General features: G+C 34.7%; 1 protein-coding gene across 3 annotated transcripts in view; it reads right to left on the bottom strand.

Annotated features, from left to right (window-relative positions):
- Positions 1 to 457: 457 nt before the first annotated feature.
- LOC105329853 (AF4/FMR2 family member 4) overlaps positions 458 to 16,296 on the bottom strand; it is a 32,842-nt gene continuing 17,003 nt past the window's right edge. For all 3 annotated transcript variants that reach the window (XM_066076927.1, XM_066076929.1, XM_066076928.1), the window contains exons 9-20: positions 15,829 to 15,908; positions 13,128 to 13,353; positions 11,663 to 12,840; positions 9,318 to 9,501; positions 8,205 to 8,356; positions 7,201 to 7,270; positions 6,804 to 6,940; positions 5,482 to 5,559; positions 5,090 to 5,183; positions 4,779 to 4,928; positions 3,881 to 4,064; positions 458 to 3,776 (exon numbers count right to left, since the gene is read on the bottom strand). In XM_066076927.1, coding sequence (XP_065932999.1) covers positions 3,667 to 3,776; positions 3,881 to 4,064; positions 4,779 to 4,928; positions 5,090 to 5,183; positions 5,482 to 5,559; positions 6,804 to 6,940; positions 7,201 to 7,270; positions 8,205 to 8,356; positions 9,318 to 9,501; positions 11,663 to 12,840; positions 13,128 to 13,353; positions 15,829 to 15,908 — 2,643 coding nt within the window. In that variant the 3' untranslated portion in view covers positions 458 to 3,666. The remainder of the gene's footprint in view (positions 3,777 to 3,880; positions 4,065 to 4,778; positions 4,929 to 5,089; positions 5,184 to 5,481; positions 5,560 to 6,803; positions 6,941 to 7,200; positions 7,271 to 8,204; positions 8,357 to 9,317; positions 9,502 to 11,662; positions 12,841 to 13,127; positions 13,354 to 15,828; positions 15,909 to 16,296) is intronic.

The raw sequence follows: 16,296 nt of genomic DNA, 5'->3' as shown, positions 1-16,296 counted from the left end.
CATCAGCTGATGTATGCTAGGTTACTAATTAATCAATTTTCAGTGTGTCAAGGCTAATATAAAAATTCAATTTTCTTCCTTTGATCTTATGTCAATATAATACATGTACTGCTAAGATAGAAATGTTCGTATGGGAAAATTTGTGCAATTTAGAGATGACTAAACATGAGCAAAACATTTCATCACACTTTATATAAACTATAAATAGTATGTTTGTGAGTTCCTTGTTTCTAAAAATATAATTACTATGCTTTGTTACAAAGAAATTGTAGAATTTGATCCTTTTAAAATACCCTGTTTACAACAGGGACATATATACTGTTACATGTACAATTATATATGTCTCTGGTTTACAGTAATTAAGTAACTTATATTCATTATTTAAAATATATTTAAACAGGTTTGTCCTTCCCAGTTCATTGTGTTTTCTACCTATATAAAACAAAAACAAAACACATTGTTGATTCATCATTTGTGTCATTTTAATAATAAACAATAAATATTCATATATTCATAATTTGGCCTAATGATAAGTGATGACATACAAATGTGGCAACAATAAGCTGTCCACAGACACAACCAGTCACAGAGCCATTGACAGCAAGTAGCACACTGTCACACTGACAGTGTCAGAAGCAGACAGTGCAGCAGACAGTGCAGCACATAGTACCGTAATCATGTCACTTTACAACCTTGCTATAACAGATCTTCACACTAACTGTAGAGATTCAGGTACATGGGTGTACTGTACAGTCTTATAAAACATGACCTGAGAGATTTGTTTTTGTTTGTATCCTTCCAGAGACAATCTATGAATTAAATAGGTAACCTACTTGTATTAAGAAATTAGAAATAAATTAAGCACTTATCAATCAATCACAATATAAATAAATTGAAAAAAAAAATTGGCTTTGGGATCAAATGATATGACATGTTATACTGATGTAATACTATTAATTTATAGTGCTATAATCAAAATTGATACACTTGACAAAAATTATTTGCAATACTTTTAGGTATTACATACCTCACAATTGTTTGTTTTTGCTAATGGCATAACTATACTATCAATACTCAATTTAATCTGGATCGTGATTACACATGTAGAGAACCTGGAATGCATGAATGTTGTTAAAATTATCTAATTAGTAAAGGGTTTGGAACATTTTGACATCTTTCCCTGAAAGATTATCTATCAAATCACTTTTGACATCACTCCTTATGGAATGAAACCGATGTAGACACTAATTCAGAATTGTATGAAAATATATATTAAAAAAAAAACACCTGTAACTTCTCTCTTTCTCTCTCTCTCTCTCCAATGAAGTCAAGGCCACTGTCATATGCAGTGCTATGGGAATGCATTCAAGGTCGTCATATTGCCAGACATAAACAAGAGAGGACATTAATCGACACACAAAGTGTACATGAAGCATGCCTTTAAAAATGCTTCCACAATTCATAAAACAAAAACAAAAATTTAAAATTGATATAGAACATTTCAGCTTGATAACAAATATATATATATATGTATAGCAGCAAGACCCTAGCCACAGGCTGGGCAACAAAAGTCATGTAATGCTGGCAAACCCCAGGGCCACAGAGAATCAACTGTGGTATCACACAGGGCAATACATCATCATAATAAAATCTTGACATAGCTTTAATATAAAGTTATAAACACTCGAGTCTTCTTCAAGTCAATAAATATCTTGTTTCTATCATATTGCAAACAGGAAAACACAGTCTTGCACTAAAACATCTGAACACGTATCACAGAGCAGCAAAAGGTTATTTTATGTCGTTCCTTCCCTAGGTATTTGTAGTAAGAAGAATAGTTAAATCTTTTTCTGCAAATCTTAATACATCCAAACATTAATAATGTTTTTTTTCTCTATAAAATAGTATTTGCTACAACATGCTCAGTAACAAGCACAAACATCTATAAATAATGCATCTCTGCTCAAAGAAATCAAACTTGATATGACACTTAACACAGGCGACATCATAGATTTAACATCCGACACAAGTTTTGTACAAATCATGATTTGGGTAGTGAGAGATATAGCACTTTCCAGTAAGCCACTGTTGGATATAGCACTCTCCAATATTGTGTAAGCTAAGGCAGCTGACTGGGTGTGTAGTGTACACAGTCTCATTATCCATAAACATACCCTGCCTATGAAAAACGGAACACATCCTTTGGACATGAACAAGGAAAGATTTTTAGCCACTTGCAAAAAAGATTCCTATTGGTCAGTGCATAATTCATCATAATATTTACCAGTAGAATTATCCCCCCCCCCCCCCCCCCCGGTATAATTGGTTATCTGGTATTATTCAAAGAACTAAATGTTCTTTCCTCTGAGGAAAGATTTTTTAATTTTTTGGCCTACATGTTTCACATTTTTGCCAAATTCCTTCTTGCCAAATTCCCTTCATCAGGTCTGACATGCTATGATTGACTTGACGAACTGATCTGGATAGCTGAAATTCTTGTTATCAAGAAGCCACATATCAATTAAACATTCAGTTTGTGAAAGTAATGTTAAAAAATTTGCATAACTATTCAACAATAGCTTTTTGTGCACAGTTAGTAAGTACTCTATTCAGGTAGACTGGATGAGATCAAGAAGAGAAAAAACCACAAAGTGGTAGCGATTTAATCTGTATAATTACAATCATCTACTTTAACTAATTCCCAATAAAATTATATAAAACCAAGATTTATCTATTCCCAATTTTTTCAAGGTATCAGATTTTTGGAGCTTTTTGAATACAAGTTGATTTTAATTTTGGTAATGGAAGATAACTCTAATGGCAATTTGTGTGGAATTGTTTTGTCAAATGGAGGAATAGTACCGGGTAGGCTGAAGAAGTGACAACAGTCATTGTGGAGGTTTTAGGATTGGTTTGGTGTATTTCTCTTTTGACTAGTTCTGGTATAAAAAAAAAAATGAATAACTTATACATCTCATAACTTAAAATAAATACTATCCATTTGATTCATGCAACATTATTTAAAATTTGGATAAACCTTACTCCTTCCCGTGGTACATAACTGCATCAAAGACATGATCATTATGGCATCACATGCACACAACAAAATGAAAACATCAAAAACGAAAAACTGTCTCAACAATCCAAAGTCAAATTTTTAGGAAGGACTTGTGTCTCCATTGCGTTTTACTCATCTTCATGTAGAAACTTTCTTGGAAGACCAAAACACTGGAAATGATTTGATGCACAAATAATAAATATGTTTTAAAATTGCCACAGACAAATGTCAAGATTCTGTATAATCTACAGTGAATGCTATAAAGTTCTTGATAATATAGTTTTGCACAAGTAATTTGCACTATACAAGATTTGAAACTCCGTCGTATTTTCGTATCACATTTTGAGAAAAGGCGACTATTCGCAAATTGATTGAAAGCACACTTGTGATATAGAGTCTGTCATGAGATAGCTGCCTTCACTGGTATAATTCCACTTTGACCCTTTCACCTTTGAGCACCAAATATTTAATTCTGCCACCCTTTCCCCCTGTGGCTGAGCCCGCGCAGTAGAGAACACTGAGAATATTTGAACACCCAATCGTAATTTCCAGGATCGAACAAGAGCACCACTTGAGTCGTACTGTGCACCTGCTTCTCACAGGAATTTTCAAGTGTCTTTTAACTTCTCAACCACTTTCTGCAGATAGCAGACCAGGTCTTGTATACTGCATAAAAGTGTCAGGGATTCTGAGTGCTCATCTAAATCGTCAAAGAACCCTGCAAACAAGTAGAGAAAACAGTTATAGTAGAGTCCAGGCAACTGTGTTATGTCCAATACTAGTAAATTGTATCTGTTTAACTGTTTTGGAGTTTTGACTGACCTTTGACCTCCTGCATGATGACGTCGGCTTGGTCCCAGAGGTCATGTGACTGCACCAGGTAGCCAGTGGATGTGATGTACTGCTGAGTGATGGAATGTATGCGCTGAGGGTACGTAATGGTGGCCGGGGACATGTGCACGTTTCCATTAGGAAGTTTAGATGGGGTGAGATCAATGCTACTGCCCTGTGAACATACAATACAACTCTGTCACATACAAAGTTAAAGCAAAGGGGATTAACAAGAAACATCATCCTTCCTCTACAGATCTGTCAGAGGGCAGGGTGTGGGTCCTGCTGCCCCGTTATACTAAATATCTAATAATTGTCATTCATTAACACTCTAATCATCAAATAATTTGTCATATCAATAAAATAACAAGAAAAATGTCAAGATGTAATAGTACTAGTACTTGCATAATCATTCTCTCTACACAGATAACATTTATTTATCTTGCATGCCAAAGGGTAAGTTTCAAGTCAATGTATGTGTTTGCTTCAAAGCAATATGAGTTGTATTTTTTAAAAACCGGCTAGTACATGTAATATATCAAGTCTGCATATAACTTAAACTTAAATGATAAATACGACTTGAAAAAACATTAATTTTTGTCAGAAGTAAGATTTCTCTTCTAAGGAATATACATGTATAGCAGATCAATTTTTTGTACAGGACAACAATAATTCAATTTTGCTTCAATTAAGGCATCTCAACGACTTTTGCCACAAAAATATGGCAACCAGAAATTTAAAAACTATGATATTTGTCCTTTTAGTAGAAAATAACATTTTCGTAAAAAAAATTTCAACATAAAAATTGCAGCTCATGTTGCTTTAAACATCAGAATGAAGCTATCAGTACTAAGAGCCCTCCCTCCTGCTCCATTGTGTGGGTACTTACCCTGGATTCCAGTGACCCTGTGCTGCCCGCTGGGGAGGGAGTGGGGGACATCGGTGAGGGGGTTCTGTTTAGGCGGCTGCTCCAGCTGTTCTGATGAGGTGAGGGGGCGTGGCTGATGGGCGGGGCTGGTGGTGGCTTAGAGACCGTACTCTGTAGTGTCATATACAACAGGAACCATGTTTAATATAGTGGATATTGCATTCAACAAGCAGAAGCTGTGGCATTTGTGCATTTATCAGTGGAATCCGCATTCTTGATTTACATTTAAAATTATGATTTTTAGCATTAACTGACACTCGATTTTCATGTACCTTGTTATAATCCTCAATTACTCTTTTCAGTTTCAGAGTATCATTTTTCTTCAGCTTGTACAGCTTCATATTCAACAGAGACTGGATTCTCAAGCTGTTAAATTAAAAAAATGAATGTCATATCAAGGCAATCTAAAAAGTGTTGTATCTGTAAACTAAGTGAGATTTCAATATTCAATTGTCCATTGTATTGTGAAATGTGTAAAAAGATTTTTTTTTCACATGTACATGTACCGGTAATTAATTGTTAAAAAGAGATTTCCTTGTTTCATTTCCGTTTTCATGAGGAATACTTTGCTCAGATTATTAGATAGCTATTTTTGGCCAAGGAGTTCTTAATCTGATTGCTCTTTTCAATCAATACACAGGTACGAAGGAAGCGGACTGGTTACCTCAATACTGATATGATTTTCTCCTTGGTGGACATGTTGTTGTTGGACTCATGACTTCCTCTCCTTTGGCTTATGTGCCTGCAGATAGAGCAAAACAATGGAATCACATGACAACAAGTCATAACAACAGAATATCATAAAACCTCCATTATTGATTATTTGGTCTGGGGCTGTGGATTCAGTTAATGTATCTCTTGACTGCGAGAGCCATACAACTCTCCTGTTCTATCACGTTAATGACAAAACCCGGCCGATTGATACCCTACACCACTGAAGGAGCTTCTCCACAAAATTAATTTACATAAACTGGAGATCTGTCACTGCAGTCTTATCAGCTCTTCATTGTAACTCACTTATTTCAGTAATTATGTAAAAAAGAAAATTCCCAAAATGAACCAATTACACAAAATAGATAACATAAATAATGACTTTCTGCAGAGATGTTTTTTTTTCTCAACTGTGAATCTACAAATGTGATTGATGAAAAGAAGCCATGAAAGAGGTGTTATTATCAGTTCTTATGATTTTTTGAGGTTGTTGCTCAGTCTGAACAGTTGGCCTTGACTTAAAAATTATGTCTGTAACAACATTTATGATTAATGAGACGAGTCTGTTTTTTGGTCTGAGAAGTTCTTATGACTATCGAGACAAGTTTTAATATGATTGTTTCTTCTCAGATTAACATTTGCTCAATCTGTGGTTACGTCTGAACAAACTGATAAGGCTGATAAGATGGGACAAGTCTGAGGTTATGTCTATTCAAATCTTATGGAACAAATATGTGTCCATACTTTGAGCAATGATATGTATATGATATTTATGGTACAAAGTACAAATATTTCCATTCTTTGAACCAATGATATATATATGATATTTATGGAACAAATATTTCCTTGGAACAATGATATGTATATGATATCTATGGAACAAATATGTCCATACTTAAAACAATGATATGTATATGGTATTTATGGAACAAATATGTTTGTACATGTACTTGGAACAATTACATGGGTTTGTCTTTACTTAATCTCAATGTAAAGGAACAAGTCTACTCTTATAGAAACAGAACAAGTCTTGTCTGTACACTGAGTGGTACTGACAAGACAAGTCTGCATCAGTGTCAACTCATAATGTAACTTCAGCACTAAATCAAATAGCTACCCACTATATTGGGGATTACATTTTCATGAAAGTAATTTTTTTTTCCATCACAGTTTCAGACAAATTGACAATAACCGAAGTGATAATTACAGAATTGACAATAACAGAAGTGACAAGCTTGTGGGCACGTCTGTACGTCATGATTTAATTCAACTTACGAGACAAATTTGAGGGTGTCCCTGTACATGTTAAAGATTTTGGTCTGGTCCGAATTGGTGCGTTCCATGGCCATCCCACACTGAACAAAGGCTATAAAGGACTCTAAATACTTCATGGCTTTTTGTAGCTTATCACTCTAAAATAAAACAATTAAATATGTATGAGTATCAAAAAATATCTGGTTCGAACAAATGCAAGATCCGAAAGGTTAATGTGTCTATATAAAGCATGGCATCAATCCATGTGTTTAATGCATCCATAAAAACCACCCCATCAAAGACAGTATAGTTATAATAAATTCTATATGCTCATAGAAACAGGGTGCACATGCCCTCTAATCAGTAGCTCTATTCTTTATGTATTCTTTATGTGGCCCATTCTTCTGTATTGACTTACATTCATGTTGTCTGCCTGGTGCTTCAGCTCCCGAGCAAGCTGGAGGTAGGTATCTGGGGAGAGGGCACACCTACAAACAATTATCAACACCGTTAATAAATACATTTGTGGGGCTTATCTTTACTTTCATCACAGCATTATATTATTGATCTCTTTTATCTGAGACATCTTTTTTATTCCATTTTATTGTGTGCAGATCTAATTTCAATTTTGATATTACGAAACTGATTTACGGGAAACATTTGATATTACAGCAGTCAAATCTATTATACTCAAGGCCTCAATTTCTCCGGACTTTCAAGTTCAGAAGATTATCATTACAGTGCACATGGACTCACAAAAAGTAATTTCATGCATCCCAAAAAGACATTTTGTTGAGGTTATTAGGTGTGCAGCAGGACAATCTTGATGTGAAATCGATAAAGAAGCCTTAATTATGAAGTAATAGAAGGCAATGACAAGACAAACATCAGCCATCTATCAGTGAAGCTACTGAGGTGCCATACAATCAGACAGTGGGGGCTTCCTTAATTCTGATCACACAATTGATTTTCCTGCCCTGATTGCTCTCTACTACTTTACAGATTTCCCCTGACAGGCTGACTGTCAAGCACAAACGGCCTTTATCCATTGCCTCCTAATGATTGCTAAATTATCACTTTATTTTCTACAAATATTTTATTGATCAAACAAGGACCCCAGATACCCCTTTATTACCATACTGAATCAGTGTCTTGATGTCCTTTATTACCATACTGAATCAGTGTCTTGATGTCCTTTTAATCATAGAAATGATACATCTCTTCTCATCACATATTCTTGTTATCACTCTATTTCATGCCGCCATCAGAAGTGCAGCAACAATTAAAAGTAGAACAAGACCGTGTTTGCAATGCATTATCATTCTATATCATTGCCTCCATAATAAGAAATCATTTGAAGTGCTGCAACAATTGAGTGTGGACAGTGAACAAAGAGGCCCTGTTTGCTACGTGTTGACTTACCATTCATCGACGACTTTGGCCGACTTTCGGGTCTGGGGACTAGGGACATGTGCTACGTCTCCCTCACCCCCTCGGGAGTAGCTGGTCATCTCCACTGATGAAGGATACTGACCACTGTTCTCTGGCCCATTACCTGGAACCTCTAACTCCTCCTACAACCCCAAAAATATTAGGTTTTAGGACAACTTTACACGTAAACTTTTAAACTATGAACTGATAAATATACAACAAGATCAAATGATACTGGCTTAAAATTGCTGATATATCTTTCAGGTACATGTTTTGCTTGGTACCAATACATTAAAGCATCCTCTTAATATCTCTACTTTAAGTGCCACTATGAAAATGAAAATACATCATTTTAAAGATTTATACTGATGAGCTTGTGTTTGGACAAGACAAGTACACATTTTTTGCCATCTTATTAAATCAGAACTCTGAGTTCCTACAATATAGTAACTAAATTACAGTATGTCAAAACACTATGCAAAGAATCCTACCGGTAATAAAATACCTAATTTTCAACAATTTACATGTATTAATGTAAATTTTAATTTTGTAACAAGTTTTAACTACCAGTGTTTACTTAAAGCTTTTAATTTCACTTTCACATTTTTTTCCCAATTAAACGAAAAAAATCTGACAACTAATTTTTGTAAATAAATCAAAACAATGCAGGAAGACAGTCAAAAAGTGTAAGCGTTAATACTGAAATAGAAAGTAAAGAACCATTAAAAACTGGTTGAAAACCTAGCTCATATTCATAACTGCCTTAATATTAGAAACAAGGAAAGCTATTCCAATTGACGTTTTTGCCCTGTTTTTTTTTTCTTTCATGAATCATATTTATAAACTATCATAACCAGGCATGAAATTTATTCATGCTTGTACTAAAAAAATTATTTTGAATGTGTATATGAACATTAAAAAAGATTTATGGCCTGAAGCAGAAATGGTTTACCTGAACAAAAATTTCCCAATAATGCTAAGTAGCATCTTTTTTTAAAACATGCATGTATGCTAGATGAGTGTGTATCTCTGCATGTGTGTGTGTTGTACAAGTGTGTTTACATGTGTGTGTAAGTGTGCCCCCCCTACTAATTGTCTAATCACCTTGTCGTTCATCTGATGGCTGGTTATGTCCGGTTCGGTGCTCTGGTTTTTGGTTTTCTTGGCTCGAGTACTGGTGCTACTGCGCTGACTAGAATTACTACTGGAGCTTGACCTTCGCTCCTTGACCCCTGACCTTTGTGGATGCTTCATATCCCACTCGTGGTCATTTGTGTGACTTATTCTCCTGCAATATAAAACCAACAATTAACAATTGATCTGTTCTCTCCATTTTCTGCCTCGGACTCTAAAATTCATTAAAATATCAACTTCACACATGATGAACATTTAGTGATTTACATAGCAGATGGAGGCGGTAACGTATATAAGATCTATTTTGATTAGAATTCATCAATTGAAATACATGAAGTGCAAACTTCCAAGAGAAGTGGAACATGCAACTATTTTGATGTCATATAAGATTGAAGTAAAAGATATGAACTTAGTGTATTTTAACACTGCATTTCTTTTTTATGTGAATTCTATGCCCACATACTGTGGCAGCAGAAGTTTACAAGGGAATAAAACTGTTATACAATCAAACTGTAATGCAAAACCGCTTTGTTGGGATTAAATTTCAGCGTGTTTAGAAACATAAATTTATTCATATAGAGTTACAAAATTTTGTTCAGGATTTTGTTTCATTGGAAAAGTTTACAATTAAGTAAACAAAATCTAAAACCCAACAAAGATACTACATTGGCAGTAGTGCATACATGCATGCTATACTTATTTCATAAATTTTCAAAAATGAAAAGTCATTTTCCCTAAGATAAATCTTTTGATGATAAATTACTTTGTCTTGATTTAATAAAAAAAATAACAAATGAGCAAGAACTATGACACTGCATTTTCCAACACATAAAATCTTCATTTAATCTACCTTTATTAGCTTTGGTCTAGAGTAATTAAATCCCTTCTACCAAGGCCAACTTTTTTATTCCTATTTTTTGTGTAGAAATTATGCAACATTTGTTTCTATGAAGTATAGGCACTTAAAATTCTCAGTGCTAGTCATTTTAAACAGCTGGTACTTGTAACTTTACATATCACCGAATATGTTTTGCAAAATACAGCAAAGAAATAATAATATTATCGAAATCAATATTTATATTTTTCCTCCAGCAGTCGCAATCAAGCAGGGTGGTAGTCTTATAATGAAATATTTACATACTGCTCTTTGTTTCTATAACTGGCTGATGACATTTAGATGATAATAACTACTGATTTAGAACTAACGTCATAATAAAACGGTGACATTTTAAAATCAACATCACCTAGAACAAAAAAACTTCAAATTTCTTGGTAAAAATATCATTTACATCAAAGAAGAATTTTCTGGATTATCATATTTCTTTGATATAATACCGGTACAATGTTCGATTTTATTTTGTATAATCTATCATAGCTATTGCATTACCTGGTGATGTCAATCATTAGTTGTGATGTAAATTCCATATTTAACATCTCTAAGAATTTCTACATATACTTTATGTTCAAATATTGGAAGTTTTGAAAATTAAAAAAACAAAACTTTTCATATTTCTTTTATTCATGTTAACCTATTTTCCCCTAATTATCAAAAAAATTCAATGAGTACCCTACATCTTGATGAACCCTGAAATTGTTTTACAAATTGAATATTTCCTAGTCCCTTTATGAATAATTCATTTGCAAATTAACTGAAGATATTTGTTTCTTCTGTTAATGTTACACATATTGAATGGAAATGCTGGGATACTGATCACTTTCCTCACAAAATAAGCACTCAATGCCTGAATGTTTAGATCTGTCTATCAATTCAATAGCACGTGCCACAAATAAACCATGGTATGCTTGGCTATCATTGTAAAGCAATTTGTTTGCACCTCTTATCATAGGACCAAATATTTCAAATTCCAATCATTAAACACCAGAATTTCATTAATGTTTGTGATAATACTTCTATAATGGCAATGCATAATTTGACTGCACAGAAAACCATATTGCATGTTCCTTCTGTACCAATCGGAGCTATGTTTAGTTAAAAACATTTTTTAATTAAAACAAAGATTAGCCTAACCAAGGTATGTTTTTGTATAGTAATCTGGTCAAAACTTTAGTATATCCTTGCGACAATTTTTCTACAACCTAATATTACTGAACTGGTCAAAACTTTGGTATATTTTTGCGACAATTTTCTGCAATCTTATATTACTGAACTACTGTTCAAAATGAACCTATTTTCCTGTAAATTTAAAAATTAAGTCCCAGCTACCTTTGCAATTCTGGTTCAGAATAGTGATAAACTCCTACGTACCATTATAAACTTTCACAAATAAGCACAACAGAGATATAGAATCACTTACTCTCGAGAATTTCCTAAACTGTTCCGTTTGCTAGTTTTCTTTTCACTTTTAGCACGTTTTTTGTCATTTTCAAGAAAGTCTGAGTCTGATTTCCGTTTTCCACTAGTAATATCACCATTCATTGTAAGAGGCGAGTAATGAGATGAGAATGGCACTGTCGTATTATTATGGTGTGGGGATATGGGTTTAGGACACTCAATGAGATCCTTGGAATCTACAATGTCGTCATCTATATCCATGTCACTATCACTCAGTTCACTTTTAACGTCTGAACACAGCTTTTCATTCTTAAAACCTGAACACAAAGGACTTGGGGAAGTATTGCATTTGACACTAGGTTTTGCTACTGACAGGTTGAAACGAACTATAATGCTGGGTTTACCACAACTATCATAAGTTAAACCTGGAATTGAAGGTTTTGGATTTGAATTTTCTGGAACATTTGGTATCGGTGACAAGGGTGGATTCACAGTAATTTGGTCTATTATATTCTTAATATCATCACAACTGGCATTTTTCTTATCATTATTTTCTTTATTTTCTTTCCCTTGTCTCCTTGTTGGGAACTTTTGGTCTCTTCTCTCTTTGGCCTTATTCCTCTTTTCACTACTTGGAGTCACTTGATTTAAAGTATCACTAGCCCCATTCTCAAAACTCAAACGTTTTGTCACTTCTGAGACAGACCCTGCATTCCGTCTCAGTATTTCGGGAATAATTTCCTTCCCTGGAGTCACTGATTCTACATCTACCTCTTCGTTTTCACTCTGTGATTCCTCAGATGACAAAGCCGGCTCCCTCACTTTTTTCCTAGGAATACGACCCTTCATCTCGGGGGTGGAGGTTTTGAGTCTTTCACTCTTCTCACTTGATGAAGTTCGATTGCTAGATTTAGATGGAGATGGTTGACGTGTGCTATAACTGCTAAATGGTGATTTTTGTTGAGTATGTTTGTGTTTTGTGGGGTACACCACAGGGGACCATCCCAGCCCCCCTGTATGGTCATCAATATGATTCAACAGGTCATCTATAACTTGTTCATTGTCTTTCTCTGATGTGGTTGTATTAGGTTTATCCGACAATTTGGAATTGTCGTTGGAACTGGGAAGCTGGGAGATCGGAGATTCCACATTTGTTTTAATGAAGTTACTTAATGCCCATGTGGAGCAAGTTGAACTTTTCTAAAATACAGAGAAAAACCAGGATTTAATACCAACATATCATCTGCATTGTAAAAAATTCAAACAGTTAATAAAAGAAGCATAAGTACAAAAGAACATCTGACACCATGACTGAAATGGGTTAAGAATGTACTTTTATGAAGAAACCTTATTTGCCAATAGTGATATATCAAAGACTGGCAAACAATATCCCATTAATGGTGTCACATGTATACGGCAGCAACTGCTTTCAGTCTTATTAGCTTCCTGACTGCCTACATTCAGTAATGAAGTGTGGGATAACTTACTGATGTGTCATGTTCTTTATCTGAGGCTGATGAATTCACTGAGGATTTAAGAGTGGCTGGAGCCTTCTCTTCTTCCTCATCCTCTTCATCATCGTCATCATCATCATCATCTTCTTCCTCATTGTCATCACTCTTTTCATCTTCCTCTGAGGATTGACTCTCACTATCAGATTCATTGCTATCCGATTCATCTTCTGAAGAGCTGCTAGAATCCCCAGTGTTCATTCTGAAAGTATTTCAACAAGTTATTAAGCACCGGGATATTCATTGATAGATCATATAAATCTTCCCTCCCTCTCTCATTTTGATTTTATCACTGATCCTCACCTGTTCAAATACCAGTGATGAATGACAGTACACAAACTTTTTCAATTCCTAGTAATTCATTTTTGTCTCAACAAACTAAAGGCACACTCATATTTTCTTAACAGGTATTGATTTTGCATGCTATGTTTCTGCATTAATGATTTTTCAATGGCTGGATGAAGAAACCTCAGATGGATTAAAACAGAGACAAATAAATAACTGTTATTATGGCTTTTTCATTTAATGGAAAATATTTCTGATGCACATGTATGCATACTGAATATAACTTTTGATTAATTAATCACGCTCCAGATTACCTCCTGTTGGCCTTAATACAATTTCAGATGCACAAATAATATGACCACTTAGAACTGAACAAGAGCCCGCTATCTAATGTTACACCTACATCATGTAAAAGAGGTGTTCACTTCCACAGAAACCAAACAATGCAGTGGGGTTTTAACATTTAATGAGAATGCAGTGGTGATTACCCCAGTTTACCTGTGGGCTACAATATCTCCTTCCAGTTGTGTGATTTTCTGATAGGCTTTAGCCATAATGAATCAATTACTGATGATTTACCAATCCCTAACTGACTGCTGTTATGATCAGGGATTTTATTTTTGGGGTTCAGGAGCCCAGTCTTCAGACTCTGGATGATCAGGCAATCAATACCAAATAGAATACAAACACAGTTTTTTCAGTTTACCCCAATTACTTACAAGAAACTTAAGATAACAGGATATCTATCAAGTTTTATTGCCTTGAAATCTAGCTGTTCGGAGCCTGCATTCATTAGTAGAAAAACCGCTCTCCCAGTCTGCTTCCAGCCACTGCCGTCAACAACATGGACTTCCTCTCACAAGGTTATGGCAGATTAACGGAGAGACTAAAAATATCGCAGACACCAATTCTACAGGAACACTTCCACTGACACGAGACATGCTGTGAACTGCCTCTAGTTCTTAAGACATTATCTTAATTAAGTCAGCAATGAGGTAACACACCAATACATGTATCTGATGTCACACAAAGGAAAACAAAAGAGCATCCCTCATCAAAACAAAATCAGGTGACCCCGAAATGTAATCGTTACCTGTTTCTACCGATTGAAAACATCTGTCTCGTCCAGCTCAACAAGACTCCTAAATCACTTTAACTGATTCCAAGTACAGAACATATCGAGTGAATAGTTTTTCTAGCTCACTACATCAGTCATCTAGACTAAACTGTTCGGCAACAAGTCTGTAAAGCAACCGTCTGCTCTATCAGGGATGGCAGAAATAGATTCTGATTTCATACTTTTATGGTATGACCCGTAATTACGAATGGCTTCACAAAAAAATAAAATAGTCTGTGCCCTCTTTTTACTTTACTGTATAGTCAATTTTTAAACATAAATATAAAAGTGCATGTCAATTTCTATTTTTTTTTAAAGTTCAGAGTTATGATCTGTCAGAGAGCATGGGCCTAGTTAATATTCCAGATCAATCAAACCTGAAGGCTGAACTCTATAAACTGACAGGCGAAGCAGCTGAGACTGAATAATATGTTCATTTACTTTCAAATTTTAATTACAGCAAACAAACAATATTATCCAAGATCCAATCCCTTTACTATACTAATTATGAATTTCCATGCAATTGTTAAATTCAAAATAAGGCCCAAAAGAAATTAATTAAACATGAAAATTTCTATCAATACAAATAAAAACAAAAATATCAAAAGGAAATTAACTCTAAAAAACTCACTTTAAATGATGAAACCATTACACAGAGATAAAAATCCCTAAACAGATGAACAACACCCATCTTTAAATTACTGACTATTCTACAAGGATTGAGAGAAATTAAATGGACCGTAACAATGGTTGCCATCAAACCAGAAAACTTGTTCATCTTTTCTAATGACCTGTAAAAACTTCAAAATAAATTTTATCTCATTTACTTCAAAACTGCAAGTCATGCTTTCCTAATTTTTTTTCCACACAATGCTTTCAGCACAAAGTTACATAAAATTTTGATTTCCGTGTTCCTGGGGATGAAAATCTATTGGTACTATTTTTTACAATCATTACAAGTTGCCAGAGTGAACTGGATAATGGTTGGTATGCTGCAGGGTTCTGCTGCTATCGAGTTAGACAATATAAGGTTTGTCTAACCAATGCACCAGGGAAAATGACAGATCTGTCAGAACAATAACCAATAAGCATGTCTTACAGAAAACAGGGATCTAACAACCCCATCCAAATTACACACTGCAAATAACAATTCTGTGTGAGCTTACAACACCTGTGAAAACAAGATGACTCAACCCAACCAAGAAAACACTGCAATGTTTAGCTTCAACTTTGTTCAATTTGTTGCTTTACATCATTCAATAAAGTAGTCGTTACCTTTGTTCCTTTGTTGGGGCATTGGTGCCTGGTCCACTGGCAGAATTTGTTGGCCTGGAACTGGGTGTACTTTGTGTTTTCTGTAATGAAAAACCAAAAGTTCCTGCACGTTCGAACTCTAAAGCGTAACACAAAACAATCACAAGCTCACTGCCAACTCATTATGGTAGCCAGATCAAGTGCTGATTGAGGCGATCAGTCGATTAAGCAGCCAGGCAGGTCAATAAAAAATATGAAGTTTTCTCATTTATCTGACATTCCAGTCCTAATACCTATGATAATGTTTTGCAATCTATCATGTTTAAGTCCATTTCTTTAAATTTCTCAGGTAAAGGTACTCTAGTGGAGGGAGTCTTTTATTGTTGGGATGTCAGAAAATCAATAAGTCTTTGTTTACCTGATCACATATTTTTATTGCTAACTTTCCAATCACTGCAGATGAGCGGGGCTCTTCCATATAAACAAGCA

The sequence above is a fragment of the Magallana gigas genome, chromosome 2 (genome assembly GCF_963853765.1).
Source record: "Magallana gigas chromosome 2, xbMagGiga1.1, whole genome shotgun sequence".
NCBI classification, from domain to species: Eukaryota; Metazoa; Mollusca; class Bivalvia; order Ostreida; family Ostreidae; genus Magallana; species Magallana gigas.
This window is presented reverse-complemented; position numbering and strand designations above follow the sequence as displayed.